General features: G+C 57.1%; 2 protein-coding genes across 5 annotated transcripts; one reads left to right on the top strand and one right to left on the bottom strand.

Moving 5' to 3' along the window:
* The first annotated feature begins 310 nt into the window (after nucleotides 1-310).
* FAM131A (family with sequence similarity 131 member A) lies at nucleotides 311-9178 on the top strand. Of its 4 annotated transcripts, XM_080802585.1 has the most exons (7): nucleotides 340-539; nucleotides 1727-1787; nucleotides 2788-2930; nucleotides 5114-5207; nucleotides 5652-5834; nucleotides 6002-6118; nucleotides 7432-9178. In XM_080802585.1, exons 4-7 carry the CDS (start codon nucleotides 5138-5140, stop codon nucleotides 7905-7907), a joined length of 846 nt encoding a protein of 281 aa, XP_080658711.1. In that variant the 5' UTR covers nucleotides 340-539; nucleotides 1727-1787; nucleotides 2788-2930; nucleotides 5114-5137; the 3' UTR covers nucleotides 7908-9178. The 4 variants fall into 4 exon arrangements, with proteins under 4 accessions (XP_080658712.1, XP_080658710.1, XP_080658711.1 ...); XM_080802584.1 differs by lacking the exon at nucleotides 1727-1787 and having other exon boundaries at nucleotides 317-539; XM_080802587.1 differs by lacking the exon at nucleotides 2788-2930 and having other exon boundaries at nucleotides 343-539.
* Nucleotides 8497-23291, bottom strand: CLCN2 (chloride voltage-gated channel 2). The gene is made up of 25 exons (XM_080802571.1): nucleotides 23131-23291; nucleotides 20692-20848; nucleotides 20408-20539; nucleotides 19911-20039; nucleotides 19691-19824; nucleotides 19507-19584; nucleotides 19339-19417; nucleotides 19116-19241; nucleotides 18930-19014; nucleotides 18734-18835; nucleotides 17594-17678; nucleotides 17300-17455; nucleotides 16844-16913; nucleotides 16493-16603; nucleotides 16052-16265; nucleotides 15618-15751; nucleotides 15195-15367; nucleotides 14959-15073; nucleotides 14691-14764; nucleotides 14411-14470; nucleotides 14216-14254; nucleotides 13936-14040; nucleotides 9882-9968; nucleotides 9476-9750; nucleotides 8497-9426 (listed from the first exon to the last, which is right to left on the bottom strand). Exons 1-24 carry the CDS (start codon nucleotides 23200-23202, stop codon nucleotides 9556-9558), a joined length of 2712 nt encoding a protein of 903 aa, XP_080658697.1. The 5' UTR covers nucleotides 23203-23291; the 3' UTR covers nucleotides 8497-9426; nucleotides 9476-9555.
* Nucleotides 23292-24135: the final 844 nt, after the last annotated feature.

Raw genomic sequence — 24135 nt, forward strand, 5'->3', positions numbered from 1 at the left:
TACTGTCCTAGAAGGCTGTGATACAGGCCCCTGTGTATGGAGGCGGCCCTGCGTTTCAAGCTGTTATAATGAGAAGTCCTTTATGGCTTCAGGGTCTCATCTGTAAAAAAGAGGGGGCTGGATGCAAGGAATCTGACCGTCCCCACGCGGCGAGCCTGGCATCCGGGGCCCAGTGAGTTCCCGCCCACCCTTTTCCCTCAGGGTAGCTCCGCCTTCGGGCCTGGGATGAGAGGACGAGGTGTTTCCGGACTCGGCCCCAGGCCGCCCCTGCGTGGCTGTGACGTATTTCGCCCCGCCTGCCTTGGGTGGTGACGCGAATGGCCACGCCCCCGCGCTGACGTCACCGGCCCGGTTCCCTCTCCGGGGAGCGACGGCGGACGCGCGGCTCCCACCCCCTCCCCTCTCACGGGTTCTCCCCTCCCCGGTGGCGGCCGCGGCCCGACCCTGTGCTAGGCGATGGCCCGGGCCCCGAGCGCGGGCTAGCGTGCCTGGGTGCCCGGCCATGGGTTGTATCGGCTCTCGGAGTCCGGCGGGTCAGGGTAAGAGGTGGAGGCCAGGCACGGGTTGGGGAATTGGGCTGCGGCTGCCGGGTGCGCGGGCCGCGGGTGGGTGGGGGCCTTGAGGAGGGGGCCGGTGTCGGGAGAGGGAGGAGCCTGCACCCGGGAGGCGGGCCAGGCAAGAGGAAGGAGAGGGCAGGAGCGGAGAGGGGGCCAAATCCACTCGGCTTCGCTGCCACGGCCTGTCTGCCTCTGGGCTTTGCAGGCTAGACTCGTGGGCTTTCCACCTGGATTCCCACCGCTGAAGGGGGCAGGAGGCTCACAGCCTTGGGAGGGGCAAGGTGTCCATGGCGACTGGCCTTCCACACCCACACACTCGTCGCCCCCACGGCCCACACTTCTCCTTTACTCTGCCCTGGGAGTGGCTCTGTGGTGGGAACCTGCCTCTCCTAGTTGAGTCCCAACCCCCTTAAGGGGGCAGTCTGCAAAGCCCGTCAAGCACCCCACTATGGAGTTTTTGGCTAAAAACTTATCTCCTCCCTTCAGAGTCAGATGGCTGATGGAGGAGACTGAGGCCCCATTTGGGGCACCTGTGAGCGCCTGATCACCTTAACTGTTTTAGTTCCCTTCCCCCACTCCCAACAAAAACAAATCATCCTACCTCGTGAGAAAGAGGAGCCCAGAGAGAGGCCATTAGGGCTTCTTACAACTGCTGATCCCTGCTGCTTGGGTCTTGGTTCCCATTGATGGTGGTGCACTCTGGGGCCTGGCCTCAGTCCTTTGCAGCTGAGGTCCACCAGCGTACTTTTCTTAAGTGTCATGGATTTCTCCAAGCCTGAGGCCAGGTGGGGATTTGTGAGGTTGAGGGCTGGGTTTGGAATGGGTCCTAGGCTTCCAGGGCAGGTGGTCAGTCATACAGGCCTTAGTGTGGTTGGTACTTGAGATTCTTTGGAGCTAAGTCTCTGGCTGAGATTTGTGCTTTCCTTGGGTTCCCATGAGGAATTATGGGATTTGTAGTCCTAAATTAACCTCATGACTTTTGAAGTTGAGAAGCTGCAGGCTGCTCTGATCCCTCTGGCCCTGCTAAGGCTTGGAGTTCAGGAAGTCATTCCCTCCTGTAGTCAGGAGAGGGTTTTGCTGACCTCAGAAATGGCTTTGAGAGCCCTGATTAGGTACCAGCTGGGGGCCAGGGATGGCCTGTAACCTTGTATCTTCCTTCTGGTTGGTAGCGTTTCTGGGGACCACCAGCTGGCTGAGGCTCAGGGACAGAGACGGCTGCTCCAGCTAAAGGTCAGTTGTTATGTACATTGCCTCTTGGCACCGTCTAGGGGATGGGCCTCAGCTTCCTGAGCTCCCGAGAGCTCTGCTGGGCCCCTTGTACTCCCACCTCCTCAAAGCCAAGAGGAAGGAGTGTTCTCCTTATGTGACTAGGCACAGGTTCCAAGTGGGGAGGGGACTGGCTCAGCATCCGGAGCCAAAATAAGAATAGAACTGGGAGCTGAGCCTGGAGCGGTTCTGGGCTTTTGGTTCTCTGCATCAACACAGCCAGCATGCCTATGATTTCTGTGCTGGGCAAAATGTTTCTGTGGCAGCGTGAAGGGCCTGGAGGACGATGGACTTGTCAGACAAGTCGCAGAGGTGAGACCAGCGACCGTAGATGTGATCTGGGAGGTGAGGGGAAGCTGAGGAATAGGGTCCTCAGGTGGCAAAAGGAAAATTACTCTGGCTTAGATATTGGGAACCAGGATGAAACAGGAACAACCAGGCTGGGGCCAGATAGGGCATCAGGAAAAAAGCTTTAGGGGGCTGGGGTGAAAGAAAAAAATCATGGGTTTGTCAGAAGAGAAAAGAGCTGCATACCAGCTGATGCTGGCGAGAGGAAAGAACCAAGAGAAGGAAGGCACCAAGCCTGTAAAGGGTCCAAGGCGGTGGTGGGGAGGAGGATGGCGATGGTGGTGGAAGAACGCCGTGTGCTTTCCAAGAGGAATGGGTAGGCCGAGAAACCCAAGACTGAGAATTTATGAAGTTTAGGTTTCATCCCTAGGGTTCTGATGGCAAAATATCTCCAAAGGAGGAAGGGGGCCCACTGGCTGCCACCAAGTGACCCCAAGGGCCTGAAGGTCAGGAATGTGAAATAGGGGTTTTCAGAATTGTGGAGAGCACCAGGTGGTTGCTGATATTTCAGGGGGTGGGGGAGGGGTGAGGAGAAATGATATGGCAGCACCGGATGAAAATGGGGATTTTGGCAGAAGTGGGAGCCCAGGTGAACAGCCTTTCCCCCACCCCTCAGTGGCCTCGGACCCCGCTTGGGCTGTGGAGTGGATCGAACTTCCTCGGGGCCTCTCTCTATCTTCCTTGGGATCTGCTCGGACCCTCCGAGGCTGGAGCCGGTCCTCCCGCCCTTCCTCCGTGGACAGCCAGGACTTGCCAGAGGTGCTGGGCCCCTGGTATTGGTAGGGGGAAGGGGGGCCGCATTCACATGAAGGGGATCTGTATCCCCCACCCCCGCCTCGCCAGCCTGCTTCTGGCTCCCTTTTCCTGCGAGCGGAGGCGCTATCCGGCCGGCGGGGCCCCAATGCCGCCCCCGCGCCGGTCTGCTCTGCTCGGCGCGGTGCCAGCGGGCGGGCTTTGCTCCCGCCTTGGGCGCTGACGTCAGCGCATCCCAGGCCGTATCCCGGGAGACCCTGTTGCATGGTGATGGGTTGCCAGGGAGACACACACCTTTTCTCTGGGCCTGGGCCGCAGCTGCGCGGAGCGCCGGCACGGATGGCAGTGGCTGGGGGCAGTGAGGGGAGGGAGGGAGAACGAGCCAGGAAACACCCACAGGTGCTCCTCCCCCCAGGCCTGGCCGGAAGCTAACGGCGCCACCCTGGGGCCCCTGTAAGCCAGGTACTGAGGCGGGGGGAGTGTGTGGGGGGGAGCAGAGGGTGGGGCTGAGGTCAAGGGAGCAGGTGGAGCCCCTCTTGTGAGGGGTGGGAACCTGATCAGGAGAGCTAGGCAATTCCGGGGAGGGGACATGTGCCTCTGACTTCATTCTTTCATTGAGGGAAACATTTGTGGGGCTTGCCAAAGAACACTGAACCAGGTGCGGGGTGGAGGTAGGAAGCCAGGTGAATCAGAGTCAGGCCCTGCCATCCCAAGATCCCTCAGGAGAGATGCAAGGGCAGTGCTGGGGTGGGGGTGGGGGGCTACTGAAGAAGAGACAGAGAAAGCTGGACTGAAAACCTAACAAGAGGTGACACTTGAGTCAGGCCTTAGATGGTAGGGAGCATTTTGTCAGACAAGGATGGCGTTCTTAGCCCAGGGGAGAGCTGGGTTCCTTTGCCTGGGAGGCAAGAGGGCTGTTTGCTGACAGGGAAGGTGGAAGTGGGCTTGTCCTGGGCAGAGGAGCTAGGTGGCAGATTGCGGGGCCTAGAATGGGGCAGGAGGTTCAGAGTGGGCCCCTTCAGTGCCTGACTGTGAAGGTAGCACTTCACTGGGCAGTGGAGGAGCCCAGAAAATATTTTAAATAAAGACATGTGACCAGTTGCACTCTGGGGAAGATTATTTGTTTACATTTATACTTTGCCTCATTCACTCAGCCTACGTGTTTAGGAAGGTTACTCTGTACCAGACCCTGTGCTAAACACTGGGGTGACCAAAAGAGACCAGATTCCTCTGAGAGCTAGAGACCAGTGAGGGGCACCAGTGACCAATAAGGAAACACACGAAGTAGACCAAGAGTACACACACACAGTATGTTCATAGAGGATAGTGACTTGTTACATAGGGAGGATGGACAACTGGTACAGTAGCCAGGAAGACTCTGCTGAGGGTATGATGTTTCAGCCGAGACCCAAAAGATGAGAAAGAGCCAGCCAGCCCCAGGGGGAGGGAGGGGAACACTTACACAACGTTCTAGGCTGAGAAAATCGCATGAATTGAGGGAGCTTGGTGGGGGGGGTGCACAGCTGTGCTAATCTGGACATGGAGTATTGAGGGCTTGAAGGGAGGGCAGTGGCAGTGGGAGTAGAAAGGATGAGCAAGCTTAGGGGAGAGGTGATGGTAACGCTGAGGTTTGGAGCCAGGCTGAAGGGGCCAGTGGTTGGGTGATACAGCGTCAGGAAGTCAGGAAGCAGGGCCAGATGCGGGAAAAGGTACTGGGTTTGGTTTTGGTCATGCTGAGTCTGTGGCTGTAGAAACAGCTAGAAGACTGAGATATCTGAAGACTGAGAGGAGGAGAGGGGCAAAGAGGAGAGAACCTGGAGGAAGTCCTTGATGGTGTAGCTTTCTCCCTTCCCCCTTTTTTTTTCTTATCAAAGGCCCCACTCCATGGTTCTTGACTTCCCAACCTGCCTCCTTCCCTCTGGGAGCTGGGAAGATGGGGCTGGGGGTGGCAGCTGCAGTTCTGCTCCTTCAGGTCAGCCTGAATCTCTGCTGCTCCTTGAGAGAACATGGCTTGCTGGTCCTGGTTCTTATTGTCCATCTTACATATTCCAGCAGCCACTGGCACATACGTGCTGCCCTGGCGTCTCTTCCCAGCTCCTGTATCCCCATGACACCTTGGGTGGGTTGTGGGCATGGAGGGGGATGCCGTGGTTGCTGGAGCACTGACCCTGTGCTGCTGTCAACCCAAGGTGAATGTTGGAGACACAGTCGCGATGCTGCCCAAGTCCCGGAGAGCCCTAACCATCCAGGAGATTGCTGCGCTGGCCAGATCCTCCCTGCATGGTATGCACCCTTCTCCCATCCCTCTGGCCAGTTTGTCCTTCCTGCTTCCCTCCACCCCCCTTTTTAAAAAGATTTTTATTATTTATTTGACAGAGATACAGCGAAAGAGGGAACACAAGCAGGGGGAGTGGGAGAGGGAGAAGCAGGGTCCCTGCTGAGCAGGGAGTGTGAAGCGGGGATCATGAACTGAGCCAAAGGCAGACAGACCTTTAACCAACTGAGCCACCCAGGCGTCCCTGTCCTTCCTGCTTCCTTTTGCACACACCCTTCGGGACTGTATCCTGTGAGCTCTGGCTGGGATCTCCCTCTTCCTCCCCTTCTCAGATGCAGCTCAGCTCCCTCCGCTGATCCAAAGGCACATGTGGACCCTAACTGCCACCACCCTTCCATGTCCCTCCATGGCCTGTGCCCTTAGCAGTCTTCCTCCTCCTGCCCCACCCGCAGGTATTTCCCAGGTGGTGAAGGACCACGTGACCAAGCCCACCGCCATGGCGCAGGGCCGAGTGGCTCACCTTATCGAGTGGAAGGGCTGGAGCAAACCAAGCGACTCCCCTGCTGCCCTGGAATCAGCCTTTTCCTCCTATTCGGACCTCAGCGAGGGCGAACAAGAGGCTCGCTTTGCGGCAGGTGGGGACAGGAAGGGGTCAACCACATGTTTGTCATTGGGATGCTCTTCCCACGGCCCCATCTCTTCTCTCTCCTGTCTCCAACCTGAGCCCTGGTCTTAGTTCTTCAGCTAATTAATCCTGCTAATGAACCTTCTCTGCTGATAAATTCTTTGGCCTCCCTGACAGGCGTGGCTGAGCAGTTTGCCATTGCAGAAGCCAAGCTCCGGGCATGGTCTTCAGTGGACGGCGAGGACTCCACTGATGAATCCTATGATGAAGACTTTGCTGGAGGAACTGACTCAGGTGAGGGGTAGGCAAGCAAGGACAGTATTCCCAGCTGGTGGGAGGGGGGGACTGCCTGAGAGGCCTTGTGATTCAGAGCTCAGTCTTCCGAAGGGGAGGGTGGGGGCAGACCCTGTCCAGGCAGTCGTTGACCTTCCAGGGGCAAGAGGGCTAGTCACGCTCATGGGTGGGCAGTCAGCAGCTGCAAATGGAGTGGTTTCTTTTGTGCACATGCTGAACCTTCTCTGCCCATCTGTGCTGTGGGCCTCGTGGTGCAGAGACCTCGCTGACACCTTCTGGGCGGCTACATCTCTTGGGGGGGGTCTACTGTGCCTTGCCTTTTCGTTTCGGGGGAGCCCTCTGGCCAGCTGTGGCAGCACAGATGGACCGGCAGCACAGCACCTCCCAGGGCCTCAGCCCCAGGCAAACAGGAAGGCATGCTGGGCCTGGACTGCCCACAGGGCTATGCTGGCTCAGGCTCAGCCTCCTTGAATTCCATCTGAGACCTGTCTCTGGGCCGTTCTCTGGGCCAGTGCTTGCAAAGGGGACCCTGCAGGGCTGTGCAGCTGTGCACGGCCCTCCTTTCATCTTCCAGTTCCTGGACCACATGGCTGACTTTTTCTGTAGCTTCTGGGCTCATGCCTCACAACACCGCCCCCATCCCTGTACATCTTTGCCTTTGAAGACTGCCTCCGCCAGCCCCCACCCATCCAGCTAATTAACAGATTCTCCAGGGCCAATCCAGGAGAGCAGGTTGGCAAAACATTAGACTTCTGCTATGGTCCAGAGGTGACTGATTTGGGTGCCTGAGGCCAAGACGGAGCCTTGAACCACAAATGTTCTTGTTTGATTGAGTTCCAGGCCTGCTTTGACCCCTGGTATAATGATAATAACTTAACATTTATCCAAGGCCACTGCTACCCCATGTAGAACCTTTGTGCAGATTAGAAAAAAAGCACCTCTTTCTCTGGCGGGCACAGCCCCATGCTAGGCCTCGCTGCTGGGTGAGCAGAGTGTGGGCTGAACTCCAGTCCGCACTCACTGCCTTGGACAGGTTCCCCTTGTGCAGGGAACCAGCAGCACAACCGTGTGTGGTATCTGTGCATTTATCGCTTTCTTACTATATACTATGTTCTTTTATATTGGATTCCCCAATTTACTGTTAAGGAAACGGAGGCACTGAGAGGTTAAGTGACTTGCCCAAAGTTACCCAGCTCCTACCCTCTGCCCCCAAAACTAGTGGTGCCGAGGCTGGAGCAGGGAGAATGTGACTTCCAGGTGGGCCGACTGAAATGGGGCAAGTAGGGCTATCTTCTTTTCTCTCCCCCCTGCAGAGATGGCCGGACAGCTGCCTCTGGGGCCCCACCTCCAGGACCTCTTCACTGGCCACCGATTCTCCAGGCCTGTGCGCCAGGGCTCTGTGGAGCCTGAGAGCGACTGCTCGCAGACCGTGTCCCCAGAGACCCTGTGCTCCAGTCTGTGCAGCCTGGAGGATGGGTTGCTGGGCTCCCCAGCCCGCCTGGCCTCCCAGCTGCTGGGCGACGAGCTGCTCCTCGCCAAACTGCCCCCCAGCCGGGAAAGTGCCTTCCGTAGCCTGGGCCCATTGGAGGCCCAGGACTCACTCTACAACTCGCCCCTCATGGAGTCCTGCCTTTCCCCCGCCGAGGAGGAGCCAGCCCCCTGCAAGGACTGCCAGCCTCTCTGCCCGCCGCCGGTGGGCAGCTGGGAACGGCAGCGGCAAGCCTCTGATGTAGCTTCTTCTGGGGTGGTGTCCTTAGACGAGGATGAGGCCGAGCCGGAGGAACAGTGACCCAGATCATGCCTGGTGGTGGCATGTGGCTCCTGGCCACCGCTGGGGGCAGAGCCTCTGTGCCCAAGTGCGGGCGAGAGGCTTCCGGCAGAGCTCCAAAGCCTAGAGGGCTCCTGGGAGCGCTCACTCCTCCGTTGTGTGTTTTGCATGAAAGTGTTTGGAGAGGAGGCAGGGGCAGGCTGGGGGCGCATGTCCTGCCCCCACTCCTGGGGTTTGCCGGGGGTTGCCCGGGGCCCCTGGGGCATGGCTACAGCTGTGGCAGACAGTGATGTTCATGTTCTTAAATCAAAAATGCCACATACACATTTCCTCCTTGGATGATGTGAACCCCTAAGGGGGTGGTTGTGACTGGGCCGTGTGGGGTGGAACAGGAGGGAGCCCGGCGCCCCCGCCCCCTTCCCCACGCCTCTCCTCTGCTTCTCTCCACCTCTAAGTCCATGTGCAGTGCTCGATAGAATCCCCCTACCCCAGGGTGGGCTGGCTCTTACCCTCCTGGAGCCTAGGCTTGAGCCGTCCCCCAAGGGCCCCTTGCCCAGCTGGGCTCGTGCTGTGCTTCGCCTCTCCATCATCTCTAAATCTTCTTCTTTTTCCTAAAGAAAGAGGGGTTTTGGTCTGTTCTTTCAGTCGGGGTGTTCTCTGGGAGGCACTGGATTGATGACAGCATCTACTCTCCACCCTTTTCCTAGCCCCTTGTAGGATGTGTGGGCAGGGTCCCAGCGGCTCCCAGCCTGTCTGGCTGCCCCATACCCCAGGTTCTCCTTAGAGCTGAGCTGGGAGAAGTGGGTGGCCCTGGTTGCTGGGGAGCCGTGACGGCCATGTTCTTCCAGAGAGGACCACAAGGGGGCCACGCAGGTGGCTGGGCAGCTGTCTGCTGACGCCTGAGCCTGGCAGGAACTGTGCCAACAAGTGACAGTCATATGGGAGTGTCTCTCCTTGGGGGAGGAGGAGGGTAGTGCCTTTCTTGGCTGAATCCAAGGCCAAACTACAGTACCAAGGGCCTCTGCCCCAGCTAGGGTTTGATAACCGAGCAGTGGCGGCTTCTGTGGGTCAGGTATTCCATAGACACTGAGCTCTGGAGCTGGATGGCTGTGGGGGCTGTGGGTGGCTGGAGAGTTCAGAGCCTTGTAGGCTTTGGCAGGTGAGACGGCCCAAGGTAAGAACAAGAGCTGATGGGCACAGGCATTCTATACATAAGTGGCTCATTAGGTGTTTATTTTGTTCTATTTAAGAATTTGTTTTATTAAATTAATATAAAAATCTTTGTAAATCTCTATATACATCTGGTCATTGGAGGAGGTTCCAGTATAAACCCATCTTAGTTCTACCCTTTTCCCCCTCCAAGGGGGAGCAGGGGTCCAGTGCCTCCACCCCTACCCTGCCGGGCGGATGCTGGTCTTCCTGCCCATGGAACACTTGCTGCAGGTGGGCACTCAGAGTCCCGGGAGGACGAACCGGGAGGAGCTTGGCACCCCCCCAGGCCTGGAAGGGGGGCTAGGGCTCCAGCCCTTAGTGTAACCACCTCCTTTCCCATGGCAGAAGGAACAGGAGAGCTTCAGGAGTGTAACCACCTCCTTTCCCATGGCAGAAGGAACAGGAGAGCTTCAGGATCAGCATGGCCACTGCCATTCCAGGCTGCCCATCGAGGGGTTCACTGGCACTTGTCATCGCTGTCAGAAGGGCTCCCCTCCCGGGGGAGGCCATGATGGGAGTGGGGCCCCCAGAGTGCATGCACCTCCGTGGTCTCTGTGTCACTGCTGCTGGTGGCGCTGTCACGGAAGCTGGCAAGGGGCGGCCGCACTTTGACGCCCTGTGCTGTGACGGAGCCCTCAATTGCCTTCCGGAGCTGGAAGGGGGAGAGGGTCAGATGTGCGAACTCCAAGCTCCGTGCTCAGACCCCACCCCTCGGTGGTTTGGATGCAAGCCTGCATGCCTTTTTCGAAGCAGAAATGGTTTAGTGGCCACTGATCATCTCACCTCCTTTAAAGTGACAATCCCAATGAGTCTGCCGATACTGGTGACATAAGCGTGGTCCACTCCCAGTAGTGAGAAGATGGTGTGAGTCTGTGGGGTCGGGAGAAAACACACTGGACATCACATGCAAGGGGACGGTTCTAAATCACTGGCCAGAGCAGCCCTGGACAAGGTGGGGCTGGGGGTAGGAGGGGCACCCTAGATGGTAGGGGGAAGGGAGGACCACCAGAGGGAAAAGAAGAATGAGAATGTTTCCACAGCCAAGCCTCAGGAACATGATAATGGTTATCTTTACGTTCCTTATGTTGATGAAGAAACAGAGGAAGGATTCTTCATCCCATGTTAGAATAAAGGAGGATGACGGAGGAGAGAACTGTTCAAATGTGACACCTAATGATTGGCCAGGCACTGGGCTAGGTCTTTCTGAAATTAGCAATTAATTTCAGTCCTGTTCTGAGAAGTAAGGATGCTACCCATTCTATGGGAGAGGCAGCACGGGCTAAGTGGTGAAGTGACTTCACAGCTCCAGAAGGAGATTTCCCTCATGCTGCCAAAGGAGGAAGTGTGGCATCAGTTCTGCGCAGGTGTCCAGTCACAGAGTGTCCCTGCCCTTTAGGGCCATCAGCCCTAAACTCTGTGCCTCTCACCCCCACTTTAGTGGCTGACGCATGCTTCCCATTTGTCTCCAGCTGGCTGGCTGTTGGAAGTGACCCCTCTCCCTGGCTCTGACCGTCTGTCATGGGCGGAAGCACTCCACGTCTCACCTATAGTTTGGCTCTCCTAGGGCCGAGTAGCATCCCAGGTGCTGTTCAGACGGAGCCTGAAGTCCGGGGAAGCGACAGCCATCCACAGCCTCCCATGTTTTTCTTGGTTTGGGCTCTCCCCCCAACTTTCACATGTAATCCCTAAATTGTCAACCAGTTCCCCTTGTGTCCTAAGTAGATTTTCTTGGGCCAGATGTCTTGAACAACACTCTCCTGATACAGCACTTCCTGGAATCTGGGGCCTATCACTTATCACTGTGTTTTGAGTTTACTTGTAAGCTTCTTGGCTTAGTGTCTGAATCCAAATGGGCATTAATAACCCAGCTTTTTGAGTACCAGTTACTCAGAACTCGTTATAACTGTCTGAAAGCTTTAAAAATATTTTCTTAAACAGTTACTAAATTTTTTTTAGTAATGGACTTCCAGAACTTAACTCTCCAGCTAAGGCATGACCATACCTACAACAGAAGTTAGAGGTTCAGTTTTAGAACAGCTTCTCTGTGCTCCTTTAATACCTTTATCATAACTGTCCTGTGGTTATTAGCAAGTTCTTCCTCATATCTAACTTGAATCCTACGTGCTGCATGTTTCCTTTAATTTCCTCCTCTGACTTCAAAGGGAAATATACCATTATGAGATTTCTTATCTTAATAATCCCCTAACTTTGTCTTCTTATGGTTTAATTATCCCTCTATTTTCTCCCAAGTATCCTATTAGATCATTCCCCTGGATTTTTCTTTTTTCCACAGCCCTAGTGAGAATGAGCTTCTGGCAGGCTGTCTGTCTTTTAGGTTTGCAAACCACTGGTCCCGGGCAGTCACCAAGCACTGCTGATCTGCTTTCGGAACATCTTGGCCATTCTCTCTGATGCCCTCACCATCCTAACCACAACATCCTTGTGAGTTCTGTTTTTGGTCTCCCTTCCCTCCAACTTGGCTCTGCCATCCTATGAGCTTTCTCAAACTTGAATTAGAGCCCAGACTCCCAAGAATGGCCCACAAGACCCTTCCCAAAGCCATCCCAGCTGGTCTTTCCAGCCTCGGGTTCTACCAGGCCCTCCAGCTTATAGCCTCACGTATTCACTCATCTTTTTTCTCAAAACATTTATTTCTTATACACGTCAACCCTTCCCTCACTACACTACCTCTTAAAATGTATAAACAGTGATAGGAGTCATTCCTTACATATACTCAACTCCTACTATGGCCAGCACTGTTCTAAATATCCTGTATCAAGTCCTTCCTCCAAAGAAAAAACCTTTGACAGAGTACTGATCCCCCTCCTACTGACAAGGAAAGTGAAGCCCAGAGAGGCTAAGAAATTCACCAAGGCTACACAGCCAGCTTACACATGGCCAACTGAGGATTTGGGTAAAAGCCTGGCTGGCCTAGCTTTGGTAACCTTGCCTCCCCCACTGCTTGCCTGCCTGCAGGTGACCTCAGAATGAAAGCGGCATCGAGCTGGTAGGGCTGGCCGGCTCTAGTCTCCTCGCTTCCTGGTTTCCAATGAATTCCCTCTCCTGAATGTTCTCCTCTGAACTTGATTAGGCTACTACTGATTGATTCCTCAGGCCTGCAAGGACATTCTGAATTCTAATCTTTTATGTTCTTATCTCGTCCAGTTCTTTGTACTTTTGTTAGTCGGTTCCTCAAAGGCTTCTTCTCTTCCTCTGATTTTTAAGTTTGTAACAAACACCTACTTTGTTCTTTTTCACTTTAATTTAATTAGACACCAGGGAGCCCATTGGAGGGCCTGCACATCTTGCGCTTGGGAACAGTGAACTGACAGGGGGAGGGACAACAACGTGGCCTTCTGAAAGAATCCTGGGATTGGGGCCAGGAAATCTGGGCTCTGGGCCTCATTCTGCTGTACTGACTCAGGCAAGGGACCTCCTCACTGCCTCAGTCTCCCTGGGTATTAATTAAAGTGGTTAAGTCCCCAGGCTTTTGGGTCAGACCACCTTGGGTTCCAGTCCGATTGTGCTGCTCACTAGCTGTGTGACATTGGGCAACTTGCTCAACTTCTCTGCATCTCAATGTCCTCATCTATAAAAACTGGAATATCACAATATCTACTTCACAGTCTTGTTATGAGGATTAAATTAAACACGAAGAGCTTAGCAAGTGCCTGACACATAGCAGACACTAAAAAAATGGCAACATTATTATCACCATCATCATCATGGGATATTTGAGGACTCAGTAAGATGACAGAAAAACTTTAGAGGTTTTAGGAAGAAAGGCTTTAAATAAAAACTCAGTGTATTCTCAGGCCTATGGATTTTCTTGCAATTGCACTGTAGTTCCCCAGTTACTCTGATGTGAGGTCTTTACCCAAAGGCTTATACATTCCTTTATTGCCTTTTGCTTTTTTTTTTAAATACCTTTTGCTTTTCTGCTTCTTTGTGCCCTGTGCTTTCTGGCCCAGCCCCTGCTTGTCTGAGATAGGCTGGCTCTTAGGTACAGCTTGTACCTCGGCTAGCTGCCGGGGCTGCAGATCTTAGGAGCCTTTCTCTGCTGCCTGCCGGCAGCCCCCAAGTCTTGGAGGTGTGCACGGACCCTCCCAGGTTTGCCCACATTCCCTTAGAAGCCTGCAGGTGCCCGCTGATGCCGCGGCTCCGTGCTGGGGAGCCCCTACCCTCCTGTGTCGGCCTCTCCCTCCACCAACCTGTCTGCACTCAAGTTTTCTCCCCACTTCTGCAGGCTGTCTTGCCCTTCTCCTGAGCTAGCTTCCCGGTTCTCTACCAGTTTTCCTTTGGCCTACATTAAGTCAGACTTTCTGGGGTCTGACATTCCAAGCCCCCCACTAGGCATTTCTCATCTTTGTTTATCTCTTCTCTGCAGTGTCCCCACTCCTACTTGGATGTTTGTTAGCTTGTTTATTGGATTTTCTTGTCCTGCTTGTTTCTCACCCATTTTTTTCAGCGTGGGTGTATCAGCCTTGTTGGGTGCTGGCAGTCTCCTGCCTGGTTCTGACCCTAGCCTAGCCTTCTGGCTTCCACCCAGCTCAAACCCTGTCTTTGTTGCCACTTTGGTCCAGAGTTCCCTGGGGGCAAGGCTGACCAGAGGAAAAATGATGCCTGGCTCCACAGTAGGCAGGAAGAAGCTAAGGGGCCCTGGCTCCTGGCCTCCCATCTTTTGAGGCATGTATCTGAAAAACATCTCAGCAAAGAGCCCACCCCCTGCTGTCCTGTTTTCCCCCACTGGCCTGTGTCCAAAGCTGCGGGAGGACCTAGATCCCCCACCACCCGGGCTCCTGAGAGCCCAGGCCAGCCCCCAGGCCCCGGCCCCTACCTTGTGCAAAGAGGTCCGTTCCACCAGCTGGAAGGGGGCAGGGTCAATTTTGCAGTCACTGAAGTTGACAGGTTCATCCAGCTGCTGTTCCTCCCACTCCAGAATCTGAGAGGATGAGACCAAGAGGATTAGGGCAAAGGTGCCAATATCTGCTCTCACCTCCCTGAAAGCTGGCCTGCCCCTTTTCCCACCCCATGGTCCCTCCCATGGGGACAGCTGGAATGATGATGACTACATACTCCCAGGCAGAATGAGGGTCCAGAGTCCAGTCACACCTTACCTCCTCAGGGCTCATCTCTCCTTCCAGCTCTGAGTCACTCTAGGAGAGAGGGAGGGAGTTTGGCAGCTAGTAGCTGGGGGGAGGTGGAGGAAGGTGTACACCCCCCCCACCCCAGCTTGGAGAGGCTGACACGCCCTAGACCCCAGCCCTCCCTGGCTAGTGCTCCTGAGCTGCAGGAAGGAAGGGAGCGCTTACCGCCAGGGAGATTCGGACCCGCTTCAGCTTGCGCTTGTCACCTGATTCCGACTTCTCCAACTTTGTTAGAGCCAGAGAGAAGAGGAGTTGATGTTACAGGGAGGGAGGTGAGGGTAAGCGGCAGAGCTGAGAGGAAGGGCACGCAGCAGGGACAGAGCTGACGTCTGGGAGGGCAGAAGGGCAGGGAGAATGGAGGCAGGCTTTGCAGGGTAAATGGAGAGGTGGTCTCAGTGTCAGAGAGAGCTGGAAAGAAAGAGACAGAGAGACTCCAACCACTCACCTCTGAAGCAGCCTCGGGGGGTGGACTGCCACAGAAGAGGCTCCTGAGAGCGATGCCTGCCTGCTCCATGTTCCCTGTGTTCCCAAACACAAGGCGGGTTGGGGGGGCAATGTCATCTCTGAAGGAGAGGACCAGCAGGAGGTGAGGAGGGCAAGAGGAGGGTGTCCTGGTTCTACCCCAGGCCTGTTTAGACAGCCTCTCACCTGGGCTGTGATCAAGTAAAATCTCAGGGGTGGGTTCTGGCTCTGCTGGTGGGAGGCAGGCTCACCTGTGGGACTCTCCCCAAGGTTCACAGTGTTGCTGGGCCCCCTCTTGAGAGCAGGCTTCAGGGGCTTGTGAGTGTCTCCCCGGGCTGTGGGGAAACCTGAGTCCTCTGTGTTCACCTACATGGGCAAGGAAGGGGCTGGTGAAGGCTATGGCCCCAGATTGCCTCTATGTCGCCCTCCCAATCAGTCTACACAGCATTTAGGAAGTTTGTGCACCTGTGGCTGTTTTCCTCCTCACCTGGAAGCGGACGGAGGCCTCAGGGCTGGGGGGACTCTCCTGATCAGGAGGTGGAGAGGTCTGGGCAGCCCGACGCTCTTGCGCATACTGCCGCCGGCGAGCTGGGCTGAGCTGGGCCGCCAGCAAAGCCACCACCTGTGAGCGCTCAATGGAGCCCAGGAGGATCATGGACTCTGGACAGAGCAGGAGCGAGGACTCAGTAGCTGGGGGTGAGGTCCTCCTACCCACCCCCCTGGCCTTCTTTCACACCCCGAGTGTGGCCTTGGACACAGGCCACATACCAGAGGGAACTCCTGGATGGCAAATGCTGGCCTGATCCCTTTGGAACCAAGGACACTGGTTCTGAGCTTCCTGCGCTTTCCCCCTTCCTGAGTGGCAGCCCTGGGAGATGCCACTAGCACTGGGGTCCCCTCCTGCTCTCACCAGGGGACTCTACAAGGGCCAACATGCGGCCCTTGGTCCTGTGCAGAGCCAGCCGAAGGTCTCGGAAGGTGCAGCTGAGGGCCACGTAGGGAACATCCCGTACCATGATGTCCTCCACTCGCATCCGGTATTGCCTGAGGGCAGAGATGGAGGCACTGGGTTTGTACTCACGATGGGTAGGGTGGCCCAGAGCACTACATCCCAGGGCCTTAAATAAAGCCCTAAAGCCTGCAGGGACAAGGGCTAAGAGGCAAGGAGTATTATCAAGTGGGGCCAGCCACAGCCTCCCCCACATGTGGGCAGGGCAGCTCTGGCCAGGAGGGAGCAGAGCAGCTGGTCTTCCAGCTTTGCTGGCTGAAGACCTGGCTGGAGATGGGTCTGAGGGGTCCTCCCGACCCTCACCCGCACCCCCCTTGTCGCCCAGCTCTCCATACTGGTGGCGGCCCCAGCCCAGCTCAGGCAGATAGGGCAGTTTCTTGATCCGGATGATGCTGTCATAGAGTGAGGGCTGTAGGCTCTGGGCAACGGCGTTGGCCAGGATGACGGCGATCATGACGGGTAGGATGTGGGCGATCTGGCCTGTGAGCTCGAACACGATCACAGCCGTGGACACTGTGTGTGTCACTGCTCCTGCCAGGGCGGCCGCCCCTGGAGAGAGGCACCCTGAGTCTCCTCAGGGTGCCCAGGCTCCCAGAGGACCCTCCCTGCCCAGAGATGGTCCTCTGGGAGCCTTCAGAACCACCCAGTTAACAGACCTGGGAACTAGCTTTTGCATCTGAGGGAAGCCTGGTTTCTGCCAGCAGGGGGCACCAGAACCTCAGACATGCTGGCCAGGCCAGGGATCTTCAAGACAGATGGGGCCCCAGAGCACTCACCCACCACTGCATAGCCCCCAGGAACGATCCGGTAGGTGCTGCCATCAGTGTGAATCCCATCTGGGAACCAGGCAGCCATGCTTTCGCCCACCAGACGCCCGAATGCTGCTCCTTCAGGGAGGGGGGTGGGAAGAGAAACAGGTAGTGGAGGGGGAGGGTGGGGGGCACTAGGAAGAGAGAGGGTCAGAAGGTGGGGAAGGGGCCAGTGGGTCACTCAGTACAGGGGACAGTCAGGGGGGTGGGGGCTGGGGCTGGGGCTAGGGCTGGACCAAAACCCACTCCCAGGCAGAGAGGGGACAGCCGGCGGGTGGGAAGGGTGCAGGCAAGGACAATAGGCAGCTGAGGACTCACCAATGACAAAGACTGGCATGAAGGCCCCGCAGGGCACTGGGATGGTAGTGGCCAGCGCAGACATCCAGAACTGTGGGCAGGAGGCCGTTCAAATAGCCAGGAGTCCCTGCCAGGCCCCTGACAGCCCCCAGCTCTACCTTGAGGAGCCTACCTTGCTTATTATCCATTAGGCACAAATTCTCAGCTCTCCCAGAATCTCCCAGAGGTGGAGGAAGGACGAGGACTCCAGAACCAGATGGCTTAGGTTCAAATCTCACTCTGCCATCTTGCTCTGGGCCAATTATGTAACCTCTTTGTGCCTGGACTTCCCATCTTTAGGATAGGGCTACTGACAGTTCCTTTCTCACAGTACTATTGTGAGGCTTAAGAGGAATTACCGTATGGGAAGTGCTTAGAACAGTGTCTGGCACCTGGCAAGCCCAGGTCAGCATTAGCGACACAGGTAAGGAGCCCTACCTTCATGAGAATGAAGACGACCAAGGTGAGGAAGACATTGGCACGTGGCGGGCTCCAGGCCTGTGAGGTTCCTGGTGGCTCGAGGTCCTCCACCAGGCCCTGGCGGACCCACGTCCGGTTGTCAAACAGGGTGACCAGAGTTTCTTTCTGTGAGAGCTACAGGGGAATAGGCATGCCTCAGGCCGGTGGATAGCCAGCATGAAGGGAAGGGGCCCACAGGAGAGCAAAGGCTGTTGGGTTTAGAAGGGATATACCCCAAGGCAAAGCCCAAGTCTCTGTTCTGCCTGGATTTACCTGTCCGGCCATGAACTGTCCAAAGCCAGGGGGGAAGGTCAGAGTGGAGATGAGCAGGGTCACCAGAGCCGGGAAGAGCAGGCGTCTAGAGACGTGGGTTTCATAGCATCAAACTCGGGTGGTGTACCTACTACAGACTAGTGCCAGTGGTGCCCTCACACACCTCAGGGATGACATCACAGTGGAGTCCTGGCCCTTACACAGAAGCACACAGTTGTGAGAGAAGGTCCCCTTTGCTTGTTCCTGGTGTGATGGCCCCAAGGGAGATGGCCGTCTGGGTTCTTATAAACCCAAATGCCTCTCTGTCAGTTTGTAGCTCCCCAGGCAGGCAGCAGAAAGTCCAATCCCCCGCCCCAGCCCTCGCTGGGACACCTCTGAGCTGTGACTCCTCCCCCGCTCTCAGAAGCCCCAGCCGAACTGTGCAGGGTGCATCGTGTGAGTGTGGAGAAGTTTCTGCCTCTGTCTTTCTGTGGTGACTTAGAGTGAAGGTGAGTGTTGGGGAGAGCTGGGGTCACTCATGAAGTTGACCAAATGTGCCAGAGGGAGCAAGTTCAGTGGGCTGCCCTTTCTCTGAAGGACATCAGTCCCAAGAGAAGTCACGTCTTAAGCCTCCCCACTCCCGATCCTCAAGGTCACAAATGAGAGCTACACTCTGGAGATTAAAAAAAAACTCACCTACCTCCATGCTTCCACAGGGGGAATTAAGACTCAAACACTCTCCAGGGAGCACTGCCATCTGGCCAGGCCAAGGCCAAGGGCCTAAGGAAGGCTTAGTCTTTTTTTTTTTTTAAATATATACTTTAAAAATTTTTTATTTTTAAGTACCTACACCCAATGTAAGGCTCAAACTTACAACCCTGAGATCAAGAGTGGTGTGTTCTACTGACTGAGCCAGCCCGGTGCCCCATGGAATTCTTACTCTTTAATCTAAAATGCCTCAACTAAAAATCCAGAAGTGCCAATTTTGAAGTAACCTATAAAAAGCCAGAATGTTCAATCATCCTGGAAAACACCATTGGCTGCTGTTCTCAACCAAGTGCTATCTCACTGGCACCTTTAACTGCTATCTGCCATCTCACGGGTCTCTGGCCAACCCCCCACCCCCAACCCGGAGAGGCCTAGAGCCCAGATCCAACTCACTTCTTCATGAGGAAGCGGTTGATGGTTTTCTGCTTCCGCATCACCTGCACAATCTTCCTGTTCAGGTAGACGAAGAGCGCTCCCCCAAAGCCACTGGCAATACTGGAGAGGGGAAAAGCACCAGAGTAAAGGGGGGGAGGTCTTCCCTCTTTCAGCTCCTTGTCCCTGATGCACCCCGGTTCCCTGAGCCCCTCACCCAATGACAGCAAAGGCTGGGAGCTCCTGGAGGTCGAAGGGGAAGTCAAGCCGGAACCGGGTTTTGAAGAGAGCTGTGATGGTCTCTGAAAGGAAAGCAGAGGCGCGGAGGGAGGCAGGTGTAGTGTGCAGGCCCCTCCAGAGCCATCTCAGGGGCTCCTCTCAACCCCCAGCCACCCCCCCCCACCTTCATCACGGTTCCAGACTGCCAAGACCCGGAAGATGAAGGCACTGAAGGTGGCAGCAAAGAAGCCTCGCCAGTAGTTCCGAACTGCGAAGAAGGTGGACGTGACCTCGATGCTGAACAGGACGCCTGGGTGGGTGGGGGGGCAAGGCACAGTGCCACCTGAGGCCTGGGCCCAAGGAGTGGAGGCCAAGGGCCAGGCTGGGGGGCTCATCCCACTGCCTACCTCCAATAGGTGCCGCAAAACAGCAGCCTACGCCCACGGCACAGGCGGCGGCCAGCATCTCTGTGTTCCGGGATTCGTTCTGCCAAGAGCCGCGGTGGTGGAGATGGGTGTCAGCATGGCCCCTGCAGCCCACCCTGCCCCTCTACCTTCTCCCAGGGTCCCCCTCACCTCATAGATGCCCCCGAAGAGGGAGAGGAACTTGCTGAGCAGGGCGGCACACATGCTGGCGATATGCACGAAAGGGCCCTGGGGGGGTAGGGACAAGTGCTGAGTGGGTAAGGGACACACCCTGACCCTGGCCTGTCTTCTTCTCCCCCTGGGAGGGACTCCTTCAGGCCCAACCTGGGGTTACCTCTTTGCCAAGCGGCATCCCGCTGCCCAGGGCACAGGTTAGCCCAATGACCTTGGCTACAAAGGTCTTCAGGGTGAGGTATTCCTTCAGCACCACGCCCCGCAAGATGGTCTTCATCTCAGGGATGCCGGAGCCTGCACAGGTGACGTCCCGGGAGAGTCATTTGATGCGGCTGTTCCAGGACTTCCCCTCCCTGCCCTCCCCTTCTCTCCCACTGTACCGACAGCCTGAGGAGCCAGGATCTGTGTGAATCCAGCTGAGAAAGTGATGAGGACGATAGGGTAGGTGACCCAGGCCAGGTACTGGAGAAAGAGGCTGGTGTTCAAGCCCCGGGACATCCACTGTTGAGCTGCGGGGAGAAGATAAGCTGGTGGACCTCAGGGGCACACACCAAGTCCCCACCTAGCCACTGCAACATACTGATATGGCAATCTATCCCAGGGAATGCCGATCGCAGAGAGCCTAGGCACAAGGAGTAAAGAGGGGGCCCTAGAGGGCATTCGTGGGGACAAAGATCACAATAGGTAAGCTGGTCAGTTGGGGAGGGGAGGGAAATTGTGGCCTATGGGAGGGGCAGTGATGGTGCCTGAACAAGGGGCAATCAGGCTGGCTGGGGAAAGTGGTCAGGCACCAAGGAGCCAAACTACTTGGACAAGTGTGGCATGGAGGAAGCAGGTTGCGTCTTCCCATCTGCTGCTTGCCAGCCCTTGTCCTTACCCTGCAGACAGGCAGCGATGGCATAGTCCATGGCCCAGCTGACCAGAGCCATGAGGAGGCCCAGCAGGACCAGGAAGATCCAGTCTTCACCAACCCTGGACACCAGGAACTTATGGCAGCGTACGGAACAGACTGCGAGCAGGGCAGAGAAGAGTGGGCAGGCTAGCACCAAAGTGCTCCTACCTCTGCCCCACTCCCAACCTGCCACCTCCCAGTGGGTAGCTCTACGGAACCCACCCCCCTAGGCACAGCAGCCAGGTCTCCTGCCCCAACCCAGGTCTCACTGCGGCATCGGGCGCAACGGCTCTGTCCATATTCCAGAAGCTCTGGAGGAGCCCGAGAGGAAGGTGGACCCCTCCAGGTCTCAGGCCCTCCCAGACGAATCCGAGCAGCTTCCTCTTTGGCAAAGGCCCCAAGGTCCTGAGTATACCGGCCATACATCTGAGCAATGGGGAAGATGGAAGCATCAGCAGATGTGGGCTGAATGGGGACCACTGCATCAATTCCCCTTCTCCCAGCCGCCACACTATATGCCCCCTCTTGAACCCACAGTTCCCATTTTGACTTGGGGTGTGGAAACAAAGCACACTGTGGAGTGTGGGGGCTGTGCTGGCCAGACTGATGGGGACAGCCAAGGTACAGGACACAGTGCTGGGGGTGGCAGAATAATTGGTCCTCTTCTCCAAGGCCTGCCTGGGAGCATGGAGGAGGAGTGGGAGGGAAGTCCCCAGAGCAGGAAAAGATGGAAAAACCCAAGGCAGTCCAAAAGTGGGAGGAGGGAAGGTCAGAGAATAAGGGATGGTCAAGGACGGAAGGGTAACAACAATGAGGGCCTCAGGGAGCTGGGGGCAGCTGAGTTGGGCCTAGGAGCAGGCGGGGCCTCAATCCTTATCACGTTCCTGCTGGGCTTCTAACCTGTGACCAACACCGCTGCACCCTTCCCACCCACCCTAATCCTCTTGTCCCCATTCTCCACCCCTACCCCCCCCCACCGGCCTCCCAGCCCAGCTGGGAGTGGAAAGTCTCCGGGTGGGTGGAGAGTGTTGGGTGGCCTTAGCCCCACTCTGGAGCTGCCCTGAGTCCACTGGTGGGCTGGGGGGCGGCAGAAGCGGATGGCTGGGCTGTGACTGGGGATGCTGGGGTGCTGGGAGGGAGAGTCGCTGAGCCTCAGCTAGACCTGCCAAGCTGGGCGTGTGTTGGGGGGCGGGGAGGAGTAGATTCCGGCTGCCACCCGCAGAGCTTCGGGACACAAAGGGCTCCTGTTGGGGCTGGGGTTGGTGGTGGGGGGGGCGAGGGAGGGAAAGATAGAGACACAGAGAAAGAGTGATAGAGAGGGAGGAGAGGGAAGCAGAGAGAGGAGAAAGGGAAAAGAGAGCCCAGAGGAAGAGGCAGAAAAGAGAAAAGAGGAGAGAAGAGGGGAAGAAGGAAGGAGAAAAGAGAGAAAGAGAGTACAAAGAGGCAGGACACAGTGCATGAGGGGGAGGTGATAGAGTATGAGAGAAAGACAAAGGGATTAGAAGGAGAAGGGGGAGAGCCTGGAGCAGAGAGTGTTGGGAGAGAGCCTGACCCCTGAGGATTCGTTCCAGAGATAGAGACCAGGCGGAGGAGGTAGAGATGGGGCTGGTGCAACAGACAGACACCATTTCAGAGGTCAGGTGCCCGGCTTCCTTGCCCAAAGCCCCATTCTCAGCCAGTGCAGACTGGTAGACACCTCCCCCACTAGCCAAGGCTTGCCCCTCTCCCCTTGCTTCACCCCTGCCCTTGCCACCTCTCCCTGTCATCCTGTTTCATCCAGTCTCTCTCATAACGGGCACCTCCCAGCCCCAGCTATAGCCCAGGACCTCTCCTCTTGGAGACATTCCCTCCCTGCCTCCTTCCTGGGCAAATTCCAACCCAAGCTGGTAAAAAGGAGCCACAGGGCCCACTCCCTTCCCTCAAGTTTGGGTCCTCTGCCCTGTGACACAAGAAGGGGCAAAAGGCTTTGGAAACACTAAGTTACAACGGTGGCCATAAGTCAGCTCACAGCCCCAGGACCCCTGCTTCTAAAGAGGTCAAGGGACACCCCTAAGGTGGGTGGGGGCTGGATACCCAGAGTCAGCATGGACAAAGGTCCCCATTCCCACACCCATTCCTGCTTGACACATCCTCCCTAAAGTTCCTGTACCCCTGCATGGCAGGCCACCTCTTCCCCCAGAGAATCCGGAGGGGTTCCTGCCAATGCTGGGTTGCCAGCCCTCACAGGGGTAAGGGCTGGGGCTGGGTTTGGGTCTGAACATCTTTCTACACACTCTTGTTTCTACTTCCAGCATAGTGCCAAGCACTTAGTGGGGACAGAGGGAGTGTCTCGGATGGTGGAAACGGGAGGGAAAAGAGAAAAAGTTCAAGGGAGAGAGGTGCTGGGAAGGGGGTAGTGGGGTGCTGAGACCTCAGCCCAGGTGGTGAGGGGGAGGAGCAAAGAAAACATGTATGTTGGGGTAGTAAATGGAAGGACACTTGGGATAAGCGCCTGATGTCCTTGTCCTCTGCAGTGCTCCCCGCCCCCCGCCTCAGTTGCATGCAGCTTTCCACCCTTTAGCCCTCCAGCCTCTCAGGCCCTCGAGCCTCAGTTTCCCCAGCTCAGAAGGCTAGGGCGGGGTTAGGGTAGGCCCCCGGGCCTCGCGCTTCCAAGGGTAACCCGGAGCAGCGGTCCCCGAGTGTACTCCCGAAGGCTCGTCTCGGCTTACCAGGGTCTGCTCGTACTGCAGCGCCCGCGGCTCCATCCCTTCCGCCGCCGCCGCGGCCCCCGAGGCCGCCATCTCTGCCTACAGCCCTCTGGCCTCCCGCTGCGGCTCGGCTCGGGCCCAGACTCCGATCCCGGCCCGCGGAGCCCCCGCCGGCAGCCGCCCCGTCCCTGCCGCCCCGGCGGCCGAGTGCAGAGTGCGCCGGGCCCCGGGCGGGCGCTTCTGGCTCAGCCTCCCGCTCGCGTCCCCTCCTCGGCGGGCGGGCCGAGGGCGGTGCCCTCCGCGCCGCTCCGCCCGCCCGCCGATCCACAGGGGCCGGCTCAGCCGGGCGGGGGTCTGCGTTGGGGCCGCCTCCCGAACTCTCGGGAGGCGGAAGGGGGCGCTTGGAACGTGCTAGCTGGTGCCCCCTCTGCGCGGAAGCCTGGGACTGAGAGGGGCGCGGGGGGCTAGAGTGGGGGCGGGGCCGCTGGCACGTGGAGGGGCCGAGTCCGGCCCTCGGCGCCCGGAGCCCCGGCTGGAAGGGCTGGAGGGGCTGGAGACGCCGGGGCGGTAGGGCCTGGGGCCGGGGATGCAGAGCCGTCTAAATCAGGCTCTGGGCTCAGTCTCTCAGAGTGGAGCCCTCTCTGGCTTCTCCGGAGGGGCCAGCGGCTCAGACGGACCTGGCAAGGCCCCTCTGCTCTGTCGAGGGTGAGAAGCAAACGTGGGGGGACTCAGGGGGGGGTTCGCTAGGCCCAGAAGGCGGAGCTGAGGAGTTGATGCTCAGAACGGAGACTCGGTCTCTCATTCTCCTCCCTCCTCCTCCTCTTTTCCGCGGTTCCCTAGGAAGTCGCACCTGGAACAACCCGGCCTGCGGGGTGTACCCGGGTGGAGGTGGGGAGGGAAAGTGAAGGGGTGAGGCTCGAGGGAAGAGATGTCTAGGTGCTGGCGAGGCCTCCTGGAAGGCGGGCGTGGGGGTACAGAGGTCGCTTTTTCCTGGCAGGGCCCAAGGAGAAACTCGAGTAGCTCCTG

The sequence above is a fragment of the Martes martes genome (assembly GCF_963455335.1).
Source record: "Martes martes genome assembly, chromosome: 1".
Classification (NCBI taxonomy): Eukaryota; Metazoa; Chordata; class Mammalia; order Carnivora; family Mustelidae; genus Martes; species Martes martes.